This window comes from Macrotis lagotis, chromosome 4, assembly GCF_037893015.1.
Source record: "Macrotis lagotis isolate mMagLag1 chromosome 4, bilby.v1.9.chrom.fasta, whole genome shotgun sequence".
Taxonomy (NCBI): Eukaryota; Metazoa; Chordata; class Mammalia; order Peramelemorphia; family Peramelidae; genus Macrotis; species Macrotis lagotis.
In genome coordinates, this window is record NC_133661.1 from 250,147,041 (window position 1) to 250,169,478 (window position 22,438).

General features: G+C 38.2%; 1 protein-coding gene across 2 annotated transcripts in view; it reads left to right on the forward strand.

The window, feature by feature from the left end:
* Positions 1 to 22,438, forward strand: part of LTBP2 (latent transforming growth factor beta binding protein 2) — a 188,010-nt gene that overhangs the window by 26,224 nt on the left and 139,348 nt on the right. For both annotated transcript variants that reach the window (XM_074235724.1, XM_074235725.1), the window contains exon 3: positions 3,967 to 4,210. In XM_074235724.1, the coding sequence (XP_074091825.1) occupies positions 3,967 to 4,210 (244 nt within the window). The remainder of the gene's footprint in view (positions 1 to 3,966; positions 4,211 to 22,438) is intronic.

Consider the following 22,438-nt stretch of genomic DNA (forward strand, 5'->3'; position numbering starts at 1 on the left):
ATTCCCATTCTCTTTTTTTTTTGCAAGGAAGTGGGGTTAAGTGACTTGCTCTAGGTCACACAGCTAGGTAATTATTAAGTGTCTGAGGATGGATTTGAACTCAGGTCCTCCTGACTCTGGTGCTCTATCCACTGTACCACCTAGCTGTCCCCTAAGACTACTATTCTCTTGAAGATTCTTGAAGTCTTCTTTGCAAAATTGAGGTCCAGAAAACTATAGTGATTATTCAAGGTCACATAATTAATTAGGGGTGAAGTAATACTAGAACTTTGGTCTTCTGACTACTAATCCAGTGCTAATAATAATAATAATAATAATAATAATAACAACTAACAATTATATAATGATTTGGGCAACCAGATGATGCAATAGATAGAGCACTGGCCTTGGAATCGGAAAAATTCATCTTGATGAGTTCAAATCTGACTTCAGACACTTATTAGTTGTGTGGTCCTAGGAAAGTCATTTCACCTTATTTACCTCAGTTTCCAGTCTGTAAAATGAGCTGGAAAAGGAAATAGCAAAACCCTCCAGTATCTTTGTCAAGAAAACCCAAATGGGGTCATAAAGAGTTGGACATGACTGAAAAGACCAAATAATGAAGATATAGTGGTATAAGTTTTGTAAAGTGCTTTAAATTATGCTATCTAATTTGATCCTCACAACAATCTATGAAGTTGGGTATTGTTATTATCCCTATTTTACTGATGAGGAAACTGAGGCTGAGAGTTCAAACTCAGGTCTTCCTGTTTTTAGGTCTAATACTTTTTTCATTATATCACACTGCCTTCTCTCCAGGGAATACTGTGAGAAATGGAAGGATCTCCTTGCTTCAGGTCCCTTCATACAGCTTCACCTATTGGACCCTGAATTTCTTTAGAGCAGGCATTGTCTTTTACCTTTCTTTGTGTCTACATTGTTTAGCATGGTGCCTGGGACATACTAGGTGGTTAATAATTGTTTATTGAATGACAACTGTCAAAGTAATATGACCCTAATAATAAGTGATAAACCTAAAGTACAGATTTGACTGTCACAGTTCCTGTGGCTTCCTATTACCTTTATGATCATATCATAACCCTTTATATCTTGATTCATGGGCAGCTAGGTGGGATATATATAGAGTGGATGGAAAGCTTGCTTTGGAGCCAGAAGGATCGGAGTTCAAATTCTACCTCTGACTTATACTGAATGTGACACCTTGAATAAATAACCTCTCACATCTCTAAGCCTAAAAATTGGTGAAAAGTACTAACTTGCATGAGTAGAGAGATCATCTTCATCTGGGATCCATCCATAACACTAAAATCTGGTGATAAAGATGCTGTGTATGTCTTTATCTCAGTCAGCAACATAAATGTTTAACAGTACCAAGCTAAATGCAATTCTCTGAGATGTGCTATTAGAGATCTATTTCCAAACTGATACCAAACTATTGTTGACTACTTTTAGGTCTAGACATTCCATTCATTTTAAATACACTGAACTATACTATTGTTTAGCCATCATCTCTCCATCTTGTATATAGGAACTGCATGAAAAAGTTTGACATTCTTTGCTAAATCTTATGTGATTCTTGGCTTTAGCATTCCCTTGATCTATCAGTTACATTGTCCTATTCTTGATGAAGCCAAGCTGGCTTCTTGGGATCACCACATCCTTTTTAGATGTTCACTTGCTATGCTTTTAATGATACATTCTAGAATTTTACCAATCTAGTTAAGCTCAGTGACTCACAGGTTTCAGAATAAATTCTCTTCTACTTTTATAACTTAAATTTTAGTTATATTTTTTGTTTTTGAACATTTTTGTCTCCTAATATGTTCTCTTTTCTCCCACACAGAGTTATCCTTTATAATAAAGAATATAAAAGAAAGAAAAAATCAGCAAGATTAATGATAACATGTGCATTTGGTCCCAATCTCTAAGAGACTGGGCACACTATAGTTTCCCTTGAGGCTTTAGGGTTCATTGAAATATAGGTGGATATTTCTTTTCCTACAATTGGCTCATGATTTTCCCAGTTTGTTATGTGGCAATAACTAGTACCCCAGTTCTATTAGGCATTTTATCAGATGCCTTTTATAAAGAGATTTATTTATTTCATATATCTAGTCAGAATAAATATACAAAAATATCCCCAAATACTTTGGAGGATAGGGTGTAATTCCCTCTATACCACCTTGGTCTCTGAGTGGGGAGAAAATTAAATTCACAATTTAGTTCAGATCCTTCAGCACATTTATCCCATCACATTCACTTCTACAGATGAAATCACTGTTAATTTATGCTACTCTGGGGCCCTGAAGGTCATTACAAATAATCTCTCCAGATAATTTCCAGACTGGGTTGACTATAACACCTGGACAAGATTCTTGGATTTCTATAGTTCTCTCTGAAACTCCCAAGCTCAAAAATTCCACTCCTTTAGAGTGGTAGCTGCTAAATCTTGTATGAATGTGACTATGACTCCATGGTATTTGAATTATTTCTTTCTGGCTGTTTACAGTGTTTTCTCCTTTAACTGGAAACTGGATATTGGCTTTCATATTCCTGGAAGTTTTCATATGGGGATTTCTTTTAGGAGGAAACCAGTGGATTCTTTCAATTTCTACTTAGCCTTTTCCTTCTAAGACATATGGAAAGATTTTTCTTTATAATTTCTTAAAATATGATGTTTAGGATCTTTTTCTGATCATGGATTTCAGAGTGCCTAGTAATTTTTAAATCATGTCTCTTCAATCTATTTTCCAGGTTAGTCATTTTTCCTATGAAATACTTCACATTTTTTTCTATTTTTTTTCAGTCTTTTGACTTTGTTTTTATGATTTCATGATGTCTCATAAAGTCATAAGTTTCCACTTTACCAATAATAATTTGTAAGGAGTTATTTTTTTCAGTGAGAGTTTGTTCCTCTTTTACACTATGGCCAATTTTGATTTTTTAAGGAGTTATTTTCTTTAGTATTTTTTGTGCCTCTTTTACCAAGCTGTTAATTCTCTTCTCATAATTTTCTTGCACACCTCTCATTTCTTTTCCCAATTTTCTTCTATCATTCTTATTTGATTTTTTTTTGCTTTTTTAAAAAAAATCTCTTTAGGAATTCGTTTTGAGGTTGTATATAACCTGTGTTTTTCTTTGAGGCTTTGCTAAAGGTGTTTTCAGGTCATTGCCTTTTTCTGAATTTGTGTCTTGAGTTTCCCTGTCATCTAGTAGTTTTTTTCATTTATTTGTTTTTTTGCAATTTTCTTGTTTTTCTACCTACTTCTTGACTTTGAACTTTATATTGGAATTGGACTGCTTATCTTTGAGGGAAGTGATTGACTTTTGTCTATTATGTTCTTCTACTTTTACTGTAGAAGTTCTGTCTGGGAGCCTATAGGTTTTTGGTGCCTCCAAAGTGGTGTGATCCTGGTAGAGGCCTGGCCACCACCTTTGGCCTTTGCTTTTCTTCTTATCTGTTTCTTCATTCTGTATAAGAGAGCTATGGTATTCTCTCTTGACAATATAACTCTGTTTCTGCTTCCATTAATGTTCTTGCTCAAATATTCTCTATTATGCACTACCTCTGTAAAAACTGGTACCTGAATATTCTCATATGGGTGTATTTTATCATTATATAAATATTTCCATCTCCCCCCTTTACCTAATCTATTTCTTTTGAATCAGGGATTCCCTTTCAGTGCCATATTCATAATCTTGGCTTCCATCCTATTAGATCTTAGTGATATTTATGAGGTCAAATTTATCTCCTTGCATTCACATTTTTAGTTGACCAGTCTTGTGAATAGGTCATACATTTTAGTTGTCTAATTTGGAATATGGAGGAGGCTCAATGACACAGGGCCCCTTTCACTTTAGGTAAAAGGTTTTTTTGACCCCCTCAGGGCAAGTCCAAGCTTCCCATGCTACTGCTAAAGAAAGTTTCACCTACTCAAGCTCAATCCTCTCTCTTTCTCTCCTCAGCTGTCTGTGAACCACCTTGCCAAAACAAGGGTTCCTGCAGTCGGCCCCAGCAATGTGTCTGTCGTTCTGGCTTCCGAGGCAACCGCTGTGAGGAGGTCATTCCTGAGGAGGAGTACCACCCCCAGCCTTCATGGCCAGTGCCTCGGTCACCAGTTGGCTTGCCCAGTCTCAGCAGGAGTGGTGGGCTGAGAGACAGCCCTGCCTCAGTGATACAGCCCCCGATGTTACAGAAGTTACCGGTTGGGTACGTTTCACTTTTTTCACTGTGAGCACATGTCATTCTTTCCAAACAGTTGAATGTTTAAAAAGATATATTTATTTTTCACTCCATTGCTAGGATGTCCTTTCCCTTTGGGGCCTTATGAGGTCTTGGCTGTTGTGACATCAGGAGTCAGTCTTTCCTTTTCTACCTGCTTAGTGATGCTTGAAATTCCCATAACAGGAGTTGACCCTTTGGAGCAACTAGGTGGCACACTGGGTAGAGCAAACAGTCCTGGAATCAGGAGGACCTGAGTTCAAATCCGACCTCAGACACTTAATAGTGTGGTCCTGGATAAATCACTTAACCCCCATTGCCTTCAACATAACAAAACAGAAGATGAGACTTTCATTCTTTAATCAAAGACAGGCTTCAGATGTAAATATTCAAGACTAGGAATAACTGATTAATTTGAATCTTTAACAAGATGTTAAACAGAACAGGGACAGAAACTTGGTTTGATGGGGAAAGGCAGACAATAGCAGCGGGATACTAAACTTCTGAAGGAAGAGGAAGGGGAAGGGTATGGGGATACAGACAAGTGGCAGACCTTCATATTTCACAGTCCTGCAGAAGGCTATAATGTCTTGAGTGTCCTTTCACTTTTCTCCAAGTGAGACTGAATAGAGATGGATGGTAGTAGAAGGCACATCTGCATCAGTGTGATTAGTAGGAGGGGTTATATAGATGCCTAAAGGGCCTCCAGAGCAGGAAGCAAAAGGCAACTTTTCCCCTTCCCTCAGTATGTCCTGGGAAGTTCACAGGTGAATCGTGCACTCAAAAAGGTGAAGAAGCCTTTATACATGGACAACATTTAGGACCTTGCTGATGTCCTGGTAGCCTTCCTAAAATATACCTAACATAATTCCAAGCACAGAGGCTGAATTGGCAGCAGGTTATTTCATTCATTTCATTAATGGCTGGATAAAGAAAACAAAAGTCAAATTTACTCACATCTGTTTTGGTTTGGGTGGGATTGCTGTGGTGATTGAGATATTCATTCCTGATCTTTTTGGACTCACTCTATTCTTCCTAGAAGAAGAACGCCCAACCACTAATTTTAACTATCTATGGTCCAGAGTCTTAATGACTGGAGTCATTTTGCCCAGTGGGACATAAATGTAATTTTTATCTTTCTAAGAGAGATGGAAGCATTTTAATTTGGAGAGCTGAAGGTTCTGGGAGCTTCTATAATATCTAATTTGATCCTCACAAGCAACTGTGATTAAAAAAAGTTTGAAAGACATAGTTTCTGGCTAATCATACTAGCAGTAATTAATAAAAGGGGTCAGAGACACTCTCAAATGTCAAAGAACCTTCATGGAATCTCTTCAAAGCCCTTAGAAGAATATATGTTCCTGAGGATGGCAATTGACTCTGATTGATTAACAAATAATAAAAGAGAATGAATATTATAATGAGAAGGCCTATTCTAAGGAGAGTCTGGAGATTTTAAAAAAATTTCTTTCTTTTTTTATTTTTCCAACTACATGTAAAGATAGTTTTCAAAAATCATTTTTAAGTATATTTTTCTCCCTCTCTCTCTTCCCTACCCTTCCCCCTAACAGAAAGCAATGCAATGCAGGTGTTTTATATATATATATATGTTTATAATATGTGTGTGTGTATAACCATACTAAACATAGATTCATATTAATCATGATGTGAAAGAAAAATATTCAAATGGAAGAATAAATTTAGAGAAAAAAATGACATGGTTTATGACAACCTTGTTTTTAATTGAAGATAGTAAACTTTTTTCCTGCATTTAAACTCCACATTTCCTTCTCTGGGTAGGGATGATATTCTCCATCACAAGTCTTTTAGTATTGTTTTTGATGATTGTTTTGCAGAAATGATCAAGTCCATCATAGTTGATCATCACTCCATGTTGCTGTTAGTATTTATAATGTTCTTTTGGTTCTGCTCACTTCTCTCAGCATCTGTTCATGCAAGTCTTTTCGAGGATATTCTGGATCCTTGTCCTTCATGGTTACTTATAGAACAACAATACTCCATCACATTCATTTTCTACAGTTTGTTCAGCCATTCCCCAATTGACAGGCATCCCTTCAATTTCCTATTCTTTACTACTTTGAAAAGTTGCTACAAATATTTTTGTATATGTGGGACTTTTACCATTTTCCATGATCTCTTTGAGATATAGATTTAAGTAGTGGTATTGTTGGATCAAAGTGTATACATAATTTTATTGCCTTTTGGGCATAATTCCAAATTGCTCTCCAGAAAGGTTGGATCAGTTTTCAACTCCACCAATAGTGCATTAATGTCCCAGTTTTCCCATATGGAGATGTATTATATAATTTACTTCTAAATCATTCCTAGCCTTGTGCAATATAGACAAAAGATCTATCTCCATCCACAATAGATTTTCACATTTGGGTGGGATCTGAACAAGATTGAGGAGAGAGTTAATCCAATCTCATTAGCATCAATGTCCTACAGATACTGACTTGAATGAATGTTTATCCTTCATTTTCTTAGAAGACCAGGACATCAGGGAGGTGATGCCATGACAAGCACATGAATTGGATTTGAGTGAGGGGGTGCTGAATCAGAACTACTGGAGGCAGTCCTGAATGCAAGTCCATTAGGGTTGACTTGCTCGAGGTCACACAGCTTGTAAGTGGCAAGTATCTGAGGTCAAATTCTAGTCCTCTAGTCCTCTTGAATCCTAGGCCAGTGCTCTACCCACTGTGCCACCTAACTGCCCAGATGCTGACTTGGCCTAGTAGAGAATGAGGATCTAGGAAGGGAAAAACTTGGATCTCATCAGTAATTGGTTATTCAGTAAATCTTTCTCTCACATTCTGTGAAGTAGGCAACAACAATCTTACAATATTAGCCATTATATGAAAAGGAATTATAGTTTTAGAGCTGGAAGGAACCTTTGAAAGCTACCTAGTTCTACCCCTTCATTTTATAGATGATGAAATGGAGGCCCAGAGGGGCTAATGTGTGCCCAAATTCAAACAACTAGTAAATGACAACGCTTGGATTTGAACTTAAACATTTTGGATAGAGTACTGGACTTGGATTCAGGAAGAACTGAATTCATGTTCCCCTTCAAACATTTATTGTATTACTATGGTAAATCATTAATTTCCCTGGGTCTTAGTTTCCTCATCTGAAAAACAAGGAGGTTGAACCAGATGGCCTCTCTGGTCCCTTTTAGCTATTCATCTATGACCTTATAATTCACTGATTCCAAAATCAGGGCTCTTTCCTGTACCCTGCTCTCTAATAGATGGCAAAGCCAAAGTCCCCTGACCTCCCAATCTATTGTATCATACTGACAAAAATATCCAAACCTTTTACTGTATAAAGAACCCTAATGATAATCTCTCTCTATAAAAGCCAGCATCACCTTTTGAGAAGATTATTGGAGAAAATGAGATAAAGTGAGAAATATGAGAGTCAGCATGGATTTATGGAAAGAATAATGGAAAGAGCCTGAGACCAAATTTTGACTTTGCTATTGTGTGAACTTGAGAAAATTATTACATCTCAGTTTCCTAAATTCTAGGACTAGATAATTTCTAAGCTACAACTCTAAATCCTATCTTCCTATGTGTACAGAGGATGAGTTTTAAATAGATTTTGTAAGGTTGGAGTAGAGAATCCATACTAACCTTAGAGTGGCAGCATCCCTCTCTTCCATCTTCATACCATATTATTCCCAAGGTGACACCCCCTTGATGGCTGTCATGCTCTCCTACTGGTACCATTACAGATGCAGCTAGGTGCAGTGGATAGAGCATTATCCCACAAGTCAAGAGGACCTGAGTTCAAGTCTAACTTCAGTTACTTGATACTTATTAGTTGGGTGACCCTGGGCAAGTGACTTAACTCTAGTTGCCTTACTTCCATAGCCATCTCCAAGTATTCTGATTCATAGCTGGCCACTGGACCCAGATGATTCTGAAGGAGAAAGTGAGGCTGGTGACTTAGCACAGCACCCTTCATTCAAATCCAATTCACGATCATATCATAGCTTCACCTCCCTGATGTGGTTTTTTTCAAGAATGAAGGACAAACATCATTATTCTGGTGCTAATTAGCACACTTCTGAATCAAACACTCTCCCTCTTCCCTGTAGATCCAATTTTTACCCATTCTTACATTTTCTCTCCTTTGTATGACCTTAATTTACCACTCATGACTCATGTAATGCTCTTCTGTGTATATATACACACACACAGATATACATACACATGCCTTTAAATACTTACTGCCTTAAATTATTAATGATCTATAAATGTGTACTGTTTCCCCTACTGCATTGTAGTGGTAACCTTGTCTTTGATTTCTTGGTATTTCCCATGGTGCTTTGCTCATATCAGACACTGTCTGAACTGGTGTTGCCATGGACCGTTTCACATATGCCTTCTGCTCTTTATCCCCTGTCTAAAACTGAGGGCTGTCTTGGATGCTGAAAGGTAGACAAATAGACAGACAGGTAGAACATTTGCACTGGAAATAATATTACAAACAAGTTAGGTAATTCTTGTTTTCAAGAAGCTTATATTCTAAATGAGAAAGACAGAACATAAAAGATGAGGATATGGCCAAGAAATGAGGTGGAGAGTATAGCCTATATTAGATTGCTTTCTGTCAGGGGAGGAGGGAGGGAAGAAAATATAAAACTCAAAACCTTACCAGAAATTATTGTTGAAAACTATTTTTGCATGTAATTGGAAAAATACATAAATAAAATATTTTTTTAAGATTTTTTTTCAGGGGCAGTTAGGTGGCATAGTGAATAAAGCACCAGCCCTGGAGTCAGGAGTTACCTGGGTTCAAATCTGGTCTCAGACACTTAATAATTACCTAGCCGTGTGGCCTTGGGCAAGCCACTTAACCCCATTTGCCTTGCAAAAACCTAAAAAAAAAAAGATTTTTCAAGGCAATGGAGTTAAGAGGCACTTGCCCAAGGCCACACGGCTAGGAAATTATTAAGTGTCTGAGGTTGGATTTGAACCCAGGTACTCCTGACTCCAAGGCTGGTGCTCTCTCCGCTATACCACCTAGCTGCCCCCAATAAAATATTTTTTAAAAAAGAAATGATGTGGAGGCTTAATCCCTAGCATGATAAGATGAAAGTTTACCTAGCTGAACCAGAAAATTCAAAGGCAGTCTATAATTTATGGTGCAGTGGGATGTAGAATAGTTCATTATAAAGGAGAGTCTCAGAATTGGGGAAGGAGTAGCAAAAGGGGATAGAAGAAGAACACTTAAAGGGAAATAGCAAAATCCTCAGTTCAAAGTTTCATTTTGTGCAAAGAGCCAACCAGGAACACTATGTGGTGGTTTATCTTCCCTGCATAGTGTTGCCACTCTTTTTTCTTTTCCTCCAAAAGTCTCCTACTTTCAAAGCATGGACCATTCCCCCTCCAGGTTTCACAGACACATGGCTACTGTGATGTTCTTAATGACTTTCAGGTTCCAGGCTTATGCTGTGTCAAACTGCATTGGACCCTGGATACCATGAAAACTGGGAAAGTCCAACCAATCCTGTCAGCTGTGTTTTGCTTTGGGAAGCCAAATCCCACTTGCCTGGTAGTGTCAGACATTTCCTGTGAACTTGGCTAGGTTTCTCCAAGCAGCGGCTGGCCTCTCTCCTGATAACAGCTGGGAAAGGGATGAGGCCCTTTGTGTTCAGAGAGGGAGGTAGTAGTGTGGGCATCCTCGGCATATGGGGAAAGGAAAAAGCAAAATCAAGAGAGGGACCTTGAAATTCAGCCATCTCTAAAGATTCTGCTCCAAAATAAGGCTAGTCAAAGGCCAAGGAGAATCCTGGGAGAGAGAAGAAAGCTATTTGTGAAGAATGGAGGAAGAGTGTGGGTGCGGTAGGCAGGATGCTCTGCAAAGAGCCAAATGTGGACTGATGCTGACCAGCTGTTTCCCAGGCTGGCTGCAGAAGATTCAAGTTCCCTTCTGAGTCCAAAGCCAAAAAACTCTTTCTCCAGTTCGAGGGAATGGGAGAGGGAGAGGCAGACACTGCAACACCTGAAAAATGCAGCCTATGAAAGAGGATCTAGGAGCTGGATCCTTTGGATTGAACCTTGAACTGGAAAAAACTAAATTAAAAGAACTCAGAAAATATCCAGACAACCTTGAAAAACAGGACCACTCACCATAGGTACAAAATAAGGGGTAGAAAAAGAGTAGAATGGAGAGAAGACTGAGTGCCAATCCCTAGTAGTGACTCAGCAAAACATTTGAGCATCATATTAGACCTGAGGGAAGAAGAGTCTAACATTCCCCATCTTGGCACTTGTTTTGATTGCCTTAGGGTAAAGACCTCCCAAAGTTCTTCCAGTCAATGGGTACAGGAAAGGGAAAAGAGACACTGGGGAAAGTACTGCATCTTTTTCTCAGAATGGGAATTCTCCTGCTGAGAGTGAAATAACACTGAGTAATGCCAAGGGTTTCCCCTTGGCATTCCCACTCCCCTTGAGTGACTGAGTTCCAGAAGCTCTGGGTAAGGTCAGATATCTTAGGACAGAAAGGCAAGGGTAAACAGAAGCAGCTAGGTGTCCCAATGGATAGAATGCCAGACCTGGAGTCAGGAAGACCCGAGTTCAAACCCGACCCTAGACACTTTTCAACTGTGAGACCCTGGACATATCATTTAACCTCTATCTGCTTCAGTTTGGTCATCTGTAAAAGGAGAAGAGTTGTTGTGATATAATACATGTAAAACCCTTAGCACATGGTAGGTATTACTAAATAATAACTTTTATAATTATTATTTTTGTCTCAAGTCACATAACTTCCCTTGGTCTCAATTTCCTCTACTATAAAATATAGGAAAACTAGATTACAGGATAATAGGTTTAGATCTGAAAGGGACTCAAGAAGCCATCTGATTCAATCTCTTAATTTTATAGGTAAAGAAATTAAAGCCTAGAGGGGTTGAGTGACTTTCCTAGGGTAAATGGTAGGGCCAAGATCCAAATCCAGGTCCCCTGACTTAAAATCCAGTTTTCTTTTCTATCCTTTATTCCACAGATGGTTTCTGTGGTTTATCCTAAATTTAAATCTATAGTATTACACTTGAGTCAGTGAAGCAGAGTATATTGAAATGGTGGGTCAGTTCTGGCTCTGGGCCCATGAACAGTAGCTATAGCTACTCCCTTTCCTACAGCTAGAATGGACAGTTCTACTCATGTATTATAAATTATAGTAAGTCTCTGGACTTCCCACAAGATCCTGCCTTCTGTGGGGTTGGGGGGGGGGGGTGTCTTTTGTCTATGAGACCAATGAATCTTGTTCTTCCTTCTCTTTTCTCTTTTCCCTCTCATTTAGCCCAGTACAGCTGAGAGCATCTGAATATGAGGAGTGAAAGAGAGGGTATCAAGAAAGTTCCTAATGGTGCAACATTGAATGTCCATGGTTTAATTTTAGCTGATTTTCTTCTTAAAAATTTATTTATTTTCATCCATATGCACATGTATGTTTTTAAGTTATAAAATTTCCTTCCATCCTTCCTTCCCACCCCCTTCCCCTCAATGGCAAGCAGTCAGGTTAGCATTGTATATACATATTTTGATAAACATATTTACAGATTAGTAATTTTTAGTATAGGAATTAGGATTAAGGGAAAGAGATACATAAGAGATAATTTTTATAAAGTGTTCATCAGATTTTGAAGGGTTGTTTTTGTGTGTGTGTGTGTGTGTGTGTGTGTGTGTGTGTGTGTGTGTATGTGTGTGTGTGTGTGTGTGTGTTTTGTTTTGTTTTGCTTTTCTTCTTCTGGATGAGGATAATATAGTCCATAGTTAGTCTAATACAGTTGTCCTAGCTCTCAGACCTGCTGAGAATTTTAGTTGTTTTTCAGTTATGTCTGATTCTTTATGATCCCTTTTGGGGTTTTCTTGGCAAAGTGATTTACCATTTCCTGCTCCAGCTCATTTTACAGATGAGATAAACAGCATTAAATGACTTGCCTATGGTTATAGATCTAGTGTTTGAAACCCAATTTGGACTCATGAAGATGAGTCTTCCTGATTCCAGGCCTAGTGCTCTATCCAATGGGTGACCTGACTGCCCCCATAACAATATAAGACCCTCAATGCACATATTATATAGAAAAAGTGAGATAATATATGTTAAACTATTTGCAAACCTTAGGGGGCTCCTCAAATGCTAGCTGTAATTATCATCCTCCTCTCCCATATTCTCATGACTGTTGTGATGAGAGTGATGCAGATGAAGATGATGGTATGTGTGTGATTATAAAAGGATGATAATAATATGAGGTCACCCTAGATGAGAGAATGTTCAGGATTCAACACCAACCCTTTTTAACACTGTGACTTCCTTTGCTTAAAGTAGGAGCCTAATCTTATATAATCACATAGCCCTATCTTTCCATTTCTAGTGGTGACTTTGACATACTTTGACATGTCTTTGAGGCAAAAGACCAAACTGACATATTTGGGATGAACCTGAAAACACCCCAGCAAGAGCTTTTTAAACAGAAGCTCTTTAGAGGCATCAAATGGCACATTGACTGTAGTCATGGGGACACTTCCTGAGTATCCCTGGGGAAGAGAGGGACAAATGTAGACATACAAATAGATAGATAGACAAAGAACTCATACAAAGTGTACCTGGATGGGTAGTCTCCTTAAACCAGAAGGAGAAATGGAATCTCTCAGAATTTCATTGATTTGGAACAACTTTAGAGGAGAAGCATTTCCACTGGGGTAGGAAGCGGGGGTGGGGACAGTCCATGAGGAAGATAATGGGTTTTACTCTTATAAACAACAGGAGATTTTTCCCACAAGATCAAAGAAGAAGACTAAAATCCCTCTTTCTCCTCAAGTAGTTACTACTGCTGAAATAGGAAACAAGCAATGTTGGAAAAAAGAAAGGGATAGAGATACAGAACCTATATACCAGACACCCAGGCCCATTGAATTCACTTTGGCCATGTGTATACCATGTGTTGCCAGAAATAACTGAGGGGGTAGAGGGAAAGAGGAGGGACTATGGAACACAGTTTCATGTAGGACTGCTTTTTATGCTATTTCATGAAGTTATAGACCCTGGCAACTGAGGTTGGCTCAGGGAGAAGATTGGGGCTTGGTTAAGCTGGCACTATAGGGAAATCAGTCTGACACTAAGAAAATGTTCTTGTCCCCCATGAAGGGAATTTCTTTTTGCCCTGCAGGACGGGTGTCTGGTTAGTGCATGGGAAAGCTGGAAAGACAGCAAAAGGGGACTGGGGATGCTTGTATTTACTAGTTGACCCAAATTAAAAGTCAGTCAGTCAACAAGCATTGATTAACTTCTGATTATGTAACAAACACATGTTAAATGTTGAGGATACAAAGAAAGGTAAAAACAGCCCTTGCCATCAGAGAGCTCAGACAACATATAAAAATTATATACATACAGGAGGAACTGAGTGGTAAAATCAGAGCAGGGCAGTTAGGTGGTATAGTGGATAGAGCATCAGACCTAGGGTCAGGAAGTGTACTTAAGTCTGGTCTCAGGCATATCCTAGCTGGGTGACCCCAGGCAAGTTACTTAACCCTGTTTGCCTCAGTTTCCTCATCTGTAAAAATGAACTGGAGAAGGAAATGGCAAACCACTCAGTATCTCTGCCATAAAAACCCTAGATGGGGTCAGAAAAGTCAGACTTGCCTGAAATGATTGAATGATTGAACAACAACAACCACCACCTCAGGGCCTAAGAGCCCACCACGGGAGGGGGGGGCGGGGAGAAGTGATCTGAGAAGGGCCTCCTATAGAAAAAGAAGGTTTGAACTGAATTTTGAAGGAAGGCAGAGAAGTCAGGAAGTTGAAGTAAGAGGGGAGACCATCGCAGCAAAGGGGTACAATGAAAAGGCATGAGTTGTAAGATAGATTATGTAATGTGTAAAGTAGAGTGAATGGGTTAGTGGATTTGGATCTTGAAGACACTTGGCTAGGTTTCTCCAAGCAGCGGCTGGCCTCTCTCCTGATAACAGCTGGGAAAGGGATGAGGCCCTTTGTGTTCAGAGAGGGAGGTACTAGTGCGGGCACTGGAAAGTCAAGAAAGGGCTAAGGAATGAAGGACTTTAAAAGTCAAGCAGAGGATTTGTTTTTTGGAGTAATAGGGAACCATTGAAGTTTATCAAATATGTCACGGACATAGTAAGACTTGTGCTTTAGGAAATTCACTTTGGCAGCCTAGTAGAAGATGGATGCCAGGGGAAGACTTGAGGCAGGGAGATCCATTAGATTTTGTTGTTTTTCAGTCATTTCAATTGTGTCTAATTCTTCTTGGGGTTTTCTCAGCAAAGACACTGGAGTGGTTTAACCTTTCCTGCTCCAGATCATTTTACAGATGAGGAAACTGAGGTCCACAGGATTAAGGACTTGTTTAAAGTCACACAGCTATTAAGTACCTGAGACTGAACTTAACTTCAGGTCTTCCTGAGCAGTCCCTATGTCTTGCTATAGGTAGGAATTTGGTCATTGAATTGACTTAATATCACACTGTATCATATTCATAATACCTCTTTAAACTCCTCCACCTCACATGTGCTGAGACACTAAGAACTTTAGATACATTTAGATTTATTGTCATGGGGGGCAGCTAGGTGGAGCAGTGGACAGAGCAATGGCCCTGGAGTTAGGAGGACCTGGGTTCAACTGTGACCTCAGACACTAAACAATTACCTAGCTGTTTGACTTTGGGCATGTCACTTAATTCCATTGCCTTACAAAAAAGTGAAAAACAAAAACAAAAAACTTAATCTGGATTTAGCTTCATAATCCATGAATTCTAGTCATGCCTCTGACATTAATAAATCATATGACTTTGGGCAAATCCCTTTCCTTCTCTGAGTCTCTGAAATGAGGGGGCAAGACCATGAAATAACCACAGCTGACATTTAGAGAGGTTTTAATATTTACAAAGTACTTTAAACACACTTATTTAAGCCTCACAAGCAATCCTATGAGGCAGATACTAGGGATATTATTATCCCCATTTTACATATGGGCAAACAGACTGAAAGAGTTTAAATAATCCCACAGCTAGGAAATATCAGCATCAAGATTTAACCCTTGGTATTCCTTATTTCAGGTCTAGAATGCTGGCAACTCTGCCACATTACCCCAGTGACTGTGTAGAATGCTATGGTCCTTTCCAATGGCAAATTCCCTCTCTGCCAGACAGTTTCTGTAATTGAAAAAAAAAAAACCCTTTACCTGTCTCTAAAAGATAATTTAGGATAAATGAAAATTAGACAAGTGCCAAGTAATGTTGTCCCTCATAACTGAAACAATTTAGTACTTCCAAAAGTGACATACTACACTTGAAGCTCAAACTGGCAGCTAGTCAGCCTTGAACAGATTACGTAGCCTGCATACTTCTGTCTTTATCATTCTCCATTCCTTTTGTGAAATAAGCAATGTAATCTTATCACTGTGCTCTCCAAGGCTGCTTCCTGGTTGTACTGACACCCCCTGAAGCTTCTTTGAGTGCCAGGATTTTCTCTGCCACGGGGCATGTAAGTTTTGCTCCATCTCAACCCCTTATAAAACTCCACCCATTGCTGAGTTTGTTGAGAAATTCTAAACCACAAACTCACCTCATGGAATTTTCTAGAAAAACACAAATCTTGAGAATTTATAAAGGATTTCTTGGGATTTTTAGTACCCTGACAATAAGCTGAAATATTTACTGATGTCTGAAATAGTGATTTTTAGTTATCCTCATAAATATGGTTTGAAGATTTTTTTCCCAAAAGTAACTAGAATCATAGACAGGAATTGCTGACTTAGAAGGAAAAACTAAAACAAGGGTCAACTGGCCAAAATTACTAGCTAAGGACTTTGCAGGACTTCTGGTTAAGGTAGCATTATGGAAGATTGCAGATAATCTAGCTCTCTCACATAAATTCCATCAAATATTGAAGAATGGCACTAAGCTAAATAATGATTTAGAAATCCAAAAAGAAGCAATAATAAACTTCTTCATCAAGCCTGTATTACATGAAAAGATAACATATGTCTGAGAGTTTTCTAGAAAAGCCAGTGTGGACTCAGGTAAGCAGGTTTCTTTGACTTTAGACTTAAGACTAAGAACCAAAAGCACTTTGTCTATGATTTTCTACGTTCAGTGAAGGTCTACAATGCTCTACCTGGAGGTGCTACAAGAGGTATGAAGACCACAGTCCATTGACTAGAGGCAATTTGAGCGGCTTAAAATCTGCTAATTCTCTATAGGTAGACATTCCAGGGGAGATGGAAGTCTATGGCAGAAACACAAAAAATCAAGTCAGGTCCAAACAGGACCTCAACTAAAGCTGAAAGATTAGCAAATAGAAGCAGTCACCAAACATTCTGAAGAAAGAAAGAGTTCAAGTACTAAGGAATCCAAAATCAGGAAAGAAAATCTTATAATATAATATGATATTTCAAAAGACAAAAGATAAAGTCTTGCAAAAATAACCTGTATTTACAAGACTCAATGTAATTCCACAGGAAAAAAAAATGAATCTTTAATGGAATAGAAAGATTTTCAAGCATATTTGCTGAAAAGACCAGAAAATAGCAGACACTTTAAATGTGAATAGTCATCAAGAAAACTAAACATTCAAGCAAATGAAGGATGCTAAACGATGCTTACATTTTAAGACAACTAAAAACTATAAGTGAATATCTCTTCTGAATTCCAGTATCCTGAAAGGTCATTGTAGTTGTTGTTATTTAGTCATGTCTGACTCTTTCTAACCTCACAGACCATGCTGTTCATTCTTGGCAAAGATACAGAAGTGGTTTGTCATTTCCTTTTTCAATGGATTAAGGCAAACAAAGATTAGATGACTTGCCTGGGATCATATGGCTATTAAATGTTAGAGGTTGAATTTGGACTCAGGTCTTCCTGACTCCAGGTTCAGTGCTCCATCTACTGAGATATCTAACTGCCTTCTACTTCTACTTCTTTTTTTTTTTGGCAAGGCAATGGGGTTAAGTGACTTGCCCATGTTTACACAGCTAGGTAATTATTAAGTGTCTAAGGCAGGATGTGAACTCAGGTCCTCCAGACTCCAGGGCCTGCATCCACTATGCCACTAATTGCCCCATGGCCTTCTGTTTCTTAAAGGATTATAGAAGATGTTAAAGAAGACAAACAGAGGACTAGTGGGTGGTTTTGTCCTGTTTTGAATATCTTAAGAGATGAAGAAAAAGGGAGGGGGAAAGGAATATACTAAAGAAGAAATGAGGAAGAATAGAAAAGAACAGCATTTTTCGTAAAGAAAGAAGTGGGTGAGTGATTATCATTCTTATCTGAATTAGACAAAGGAGAGTTGAGCATATACATATATAAACAAAGAGTTTTGTGTAGAAATATACTCAAATCAACAGGGAGACAGCAGAGAGACAGGGAGGATTAAAAAGAATAAAACTGGGGAGGAAATAGGCACAAGTGAAATAATTTTCAAGTTTGGAAGGTAGATCTTAAGTGGGAGTTTAAAATGAAAGAAAGAAAATGTAAGAATCTAAGATAAAAACCTGGGAAAGGTGAAGAAACATGGAATAGTGTGGGAATAGAGAGAAATATACATATTTTTTCAGACATTTATGGCATCTTTTTAAAAAACTGTCCATGTTCTAGGGCATAAAACCCTCATAGACAAATGAAGAAAGAAGAAATATTAAACATATCCTTTACTGACCATAAACAATAAAAAGCCTATATTTTGACATTTGAAATCAAGAATCCAATTTCAAAGTCTAATGATTTATTCCTGAAGAATCAATTCATCAAAGGAAGGAATGTTTTGGAGAAATCTGGGCAGATTTATATGAAGTGATGCAAAGTGAAGTAAACAGGATAGAAGAACAATTCATATAATAACAATATTGTAAAGAAAGAACTCTGATCAGTCCAGTGATTAACCACAATTCCATCACACAATTGTGTGATGAAATACAACACACAAATCTAAGATTGAGTAGGGCCTAACACAAAGGTGTGATGGATTTGAGAATCAGAATGACATGCAGTTTTGGTCAGAGACAATGTAGGAATTGTTTGGATTACACATTTGTTGTAAGTGCTTGTTTATTTTTTTAATTAAAAAAAGTAAAATTAAATAAAAGGTTTTTAAATGAATGAGAATCATTGAGTAAGGGAGTTGTAGCAACTGAAAAAAGAGATCTCTTCCCCTAGCACCAGGTTTCTTCTAGTTGTTAGAAGTACTTAACACTAGTAGACATGAAATTACTGGTAAAGATTTGGAGTTAAATGGTAAGAAGATGGAGTTCCACATGTAGTGCAACCTCTCTCTAATTTCAGTAGTGACTTGTATTTTTGCCCTCACTTGAGGGGTTTGTTTCTCAGTGTCTGAGCATTTGTATTTAGCTCATTTCCGAGTCTCCCTTAGGAGAATTTGAGTCAGCTCACCTATAAGTGGTGAAGGCTACAGCGCAGGCTTTATACCCTAGTATGGATCTAGGTAACACAATTTCTGACTTGTCCTAAGATGAAGTTTGAATATACAGTTATTGGCCCCAGCTTCAGCTAAACAGAAGTCTCTGCAGGTTTAGTGACATAGCTGTAGGATGATCTTTGATTTACAGTCCTTATCCTTGGCACTCTTTCAGGGGGCCTAGGCTGAGGTATTGGTTTAAGGGCAAAGATATTGGCTCAAGCCTGTTGTATGGCTTTGGATTCATAATTCTGCTCTTGGGTCAGAGGGGGACTGACGCTACTGGATCACCCCTATTTCACAGTTCCTGTTTTAATTATTTCTTTATGGGCTGAATTTATTCTGGAAAAATAACTTGCTTCGGTTTCTCTTTAGATTTCCTTATCACTACTTGATCTGGTTCTTTTCTTAAATCTTTGTTGAAGTAATCATGGGAGAGAGCTGCCTTGTTGGATGGTCTCCTTTTTACTTTCTCCAACTACCACTGATACTTTGGGTCAAAGGCATACCAGGAAAGCAACCTAAACCTTGGGTTCAGAGCATTATAGAAAAGTGAGTCTTTTCTTACTCTTTTTCGTTGTACATCAGCCACATTGTATGAGGAGAAAAGAAAGGAAAAGAAGGGAAGGGGAAAGGGAAGGGAAATAGGGAAGAAAAGGGAAGGGAAAAACAATACAAAAGGGAAGGGGAAGAACAGGGATGTGAAGAAATGGAATGTCATAGCATGGCATTTGATGTTGGAATTGAACTATTCCTTTGTTGACCACAAGGAAGTTAATATTTCTATAACTGCTGGGTTTTACTCCAGCTTGTTTTCATCCTGGGAGGATAATGACCCTGAGTACATAATGGGTGTTCTAATATAGTGGGAACAAGAAAACTGGTCCTTTCCAGCTGTGTCTACTTGCAGAAGGTCAATTCTAATTTTTCCTGGAAATGGGATTGGTTGGGGCCCAGTAAAAGTTTAACTCATTTAGATTGGTCAGCTGTCAGGCCACCATCAGGAGGGACAAAAGAAACGTAGAGGTCATGTTTTGAGACAGGACAAGACATAGGATAGAGAAGTTAAGCATTGTTTTCTCCCCGTGTGTTAGACCCTACAAACCTCCCATTTGCACATCTGGTCAACTGGCAAACACATGTTGCTCCCATAATACTTGTCTTGGGAAAAGCCAAAGCTCCAATCTTCAGAGTTGGAGTGGATAGTCCATAGAGGGAGTGACTGTGAAGACTTCCTCTCTCCCACCTGCAGGACAGATCTATACCTCTGTTAGAGAATCAAAGGAAAAAGAATGTCAAAAGATTCATTCCTACCTTGCCTTTGATCTTCCTACCCTTCAAGGGCAAAGGATCTGGATCATCTCATTCTCAAGTCTGCTAGGAGTTTGTCATAATTTCAGGCATCTTCCCAGAGGAGGAAGGTTTGTTCTAGGAAGTTCAAACTTTAGCACGAGATTTCTAAGGAATGATATTAATGTTATATTCTCTAGAGTAAATTGGAAGCAAACTCAGCTGGTATCATTCAGATTATAAGTGCTAAGCTGGCTATGACTTCACAGTTTTACCGCTACTTATTGGTATATGCTGCATTGGGACATTAGAGGAAGAAGACTTGATGCCATTACCATAATGATACTGGAAAAGAAGGAGAACAAAGATCAACATCATAGAGGTCTCAAATCTCCATGAACTTTTGTTCTCTACAACAGCATTCACCCATCCTTCACCTCCAACTACATGTTCTCTCCACTCCTAGTAGCATGTTATTCATGCTACCCTCCAAGTGAAAAATCAATCTTTGTCTTCAACAAGCAACATATTACTCTAGTGTCTTTCCTACTCCCTGGCATCCCTAAATATTATTTTGGAAATGCTGGAGTAATCAATAGCTTCCCCTTTCCCTCACAGTCTCTTTTAGACTTCTGTATCTTGTTGGCTATATGCTACAAAGAATAAAAAGGGGATTGATTATAAACTACAACAACAATAGCAACAATTAGCAACAAAATAAGTTGGTTGAAAGCAGCAAGTTTAATAAGGTCCATGACCCCATATATATATATATATATATGTATAGATATAGATATAGACATATAGATATATGCATGTTTATAAAGGTATAAATATTTTCCATTCTTCTCCCTTCCCAAGAATCATCCCATATGACAAATAATATTTGGGAGAAAAAAGGGGGGGGAAGTAAAAGGAAAAAAAGTTGAGAAATATGCAATTCTAGAATAAAAACTGGAAGGAAACCTGGTGATTATCTAGTTCAGTCCTCATTTGACAAATGGGGAGACAGATCTAGGGAAATAATAGCAGTTAGAATAGCTGAGGGTATATAATGGAGCAGGGACAGAAACACATTGTTCATTATTAGGGTTGGAATGAGGGTTGTGATTAGGGTATTGCTACAGATGGAATGGGATAAAAATTAAACTTTCTATAGAATATTTTTCTGTACTTGTATAATTTTTTTGAATCACATTATATCAAGTCAGAGGACTTGGGTTCAAATCCTGCATTGGTCTGATCATGTTATCCCCCTCTTATCACAGCATCCTATAAATGACTCCCTATTGCTTCTAGGACCAAAGGATTTTATTGCCTTTTGCAGCCTATTCCTACCTTTCTAGTCTTTTTACATTTTACTTCCCTCCAACTATGATCCAGTGACACTGGGCTCCTTACCATTTCTCTCACAAGACATTCCATTAGACGATGCCATACATTTTCATTGGCTGTAACCCAGGTCTGGAATGCTTTCCTTCCTTAATTCCACCTTCTGGCTTCCTTGACTTCCTTCAAATTTCAGCTAAAATAACACCTTAGAAAAGTCTTTCCAATTTCTCCTTAATGCCTTCCCTCTGACCAATTTATCTGGCATATTATCTTGCTTGTACAAGTTATTTACTCTTTGAGGGTAGGGACTTTTTTTTCCCTTTTTTAATATCATATGTTAAGCATAGAGTCTGGCTCCACATTGGGTGCTTAAAAAAATTTGTAGGGGGTGGCTAGGTGGTGCAGTGGATAGAGCACTGGCCCTGGAGTCAGAAGTACCTGAATTTAAATCCGGCCTCAGACACTTGATAATTACCTAGCTGTGTGGCCTTGGGCAAGCCACTTAACCCCATTTGCCTTACAAAAAACCTAAAAAAAAATTTTTTTAGACTTGAACACATTACCCTTATGGATAAGTCACTTACTATCCCTGAGTCTTGATTTCTTTACCTGTAAAATGAAGGGTTTGATTCAGATGGCTTTTTAGCTCCCTCCTAGCTATAGCACTCCAATCCTTTAGGAATAATTTGCTTTATATTTGTTTGTTTCTTACCACTGGGCATAAGCTCTGTTGAAAGAGAGCAATTATATTTTAGTTATATGGTGTATCTCCCCTTTGCATTCTGCATCCAGTAGGTACTTAACAAATTTTTGTTGAATTGAAAGAAGGTGTTTAATGTTTATTGAATTGGAAAGAAAATTATTATGGTAAAGATTTTGGTTAGGATTGTCTTAAAAATTATAATTAAGGTTTTGGTTATGGTGAGGTTATAGCTTTAGTTAAGAGTAAGACTATGATTAAGGGAAAGGTTTTCAATAGGATTAGAATTTTGGTTATAATTAAATTAGGTTTGTGGTTAAGGTAGAATTGGAGTTAGGGTTATGGTTTGATTTAAGGTTCAGTTAATGTTGTTTTAAAATTAGGGGTATGCTTTGAAAGAATTAGGGCTTTGTTGAAGCCACAATTGTG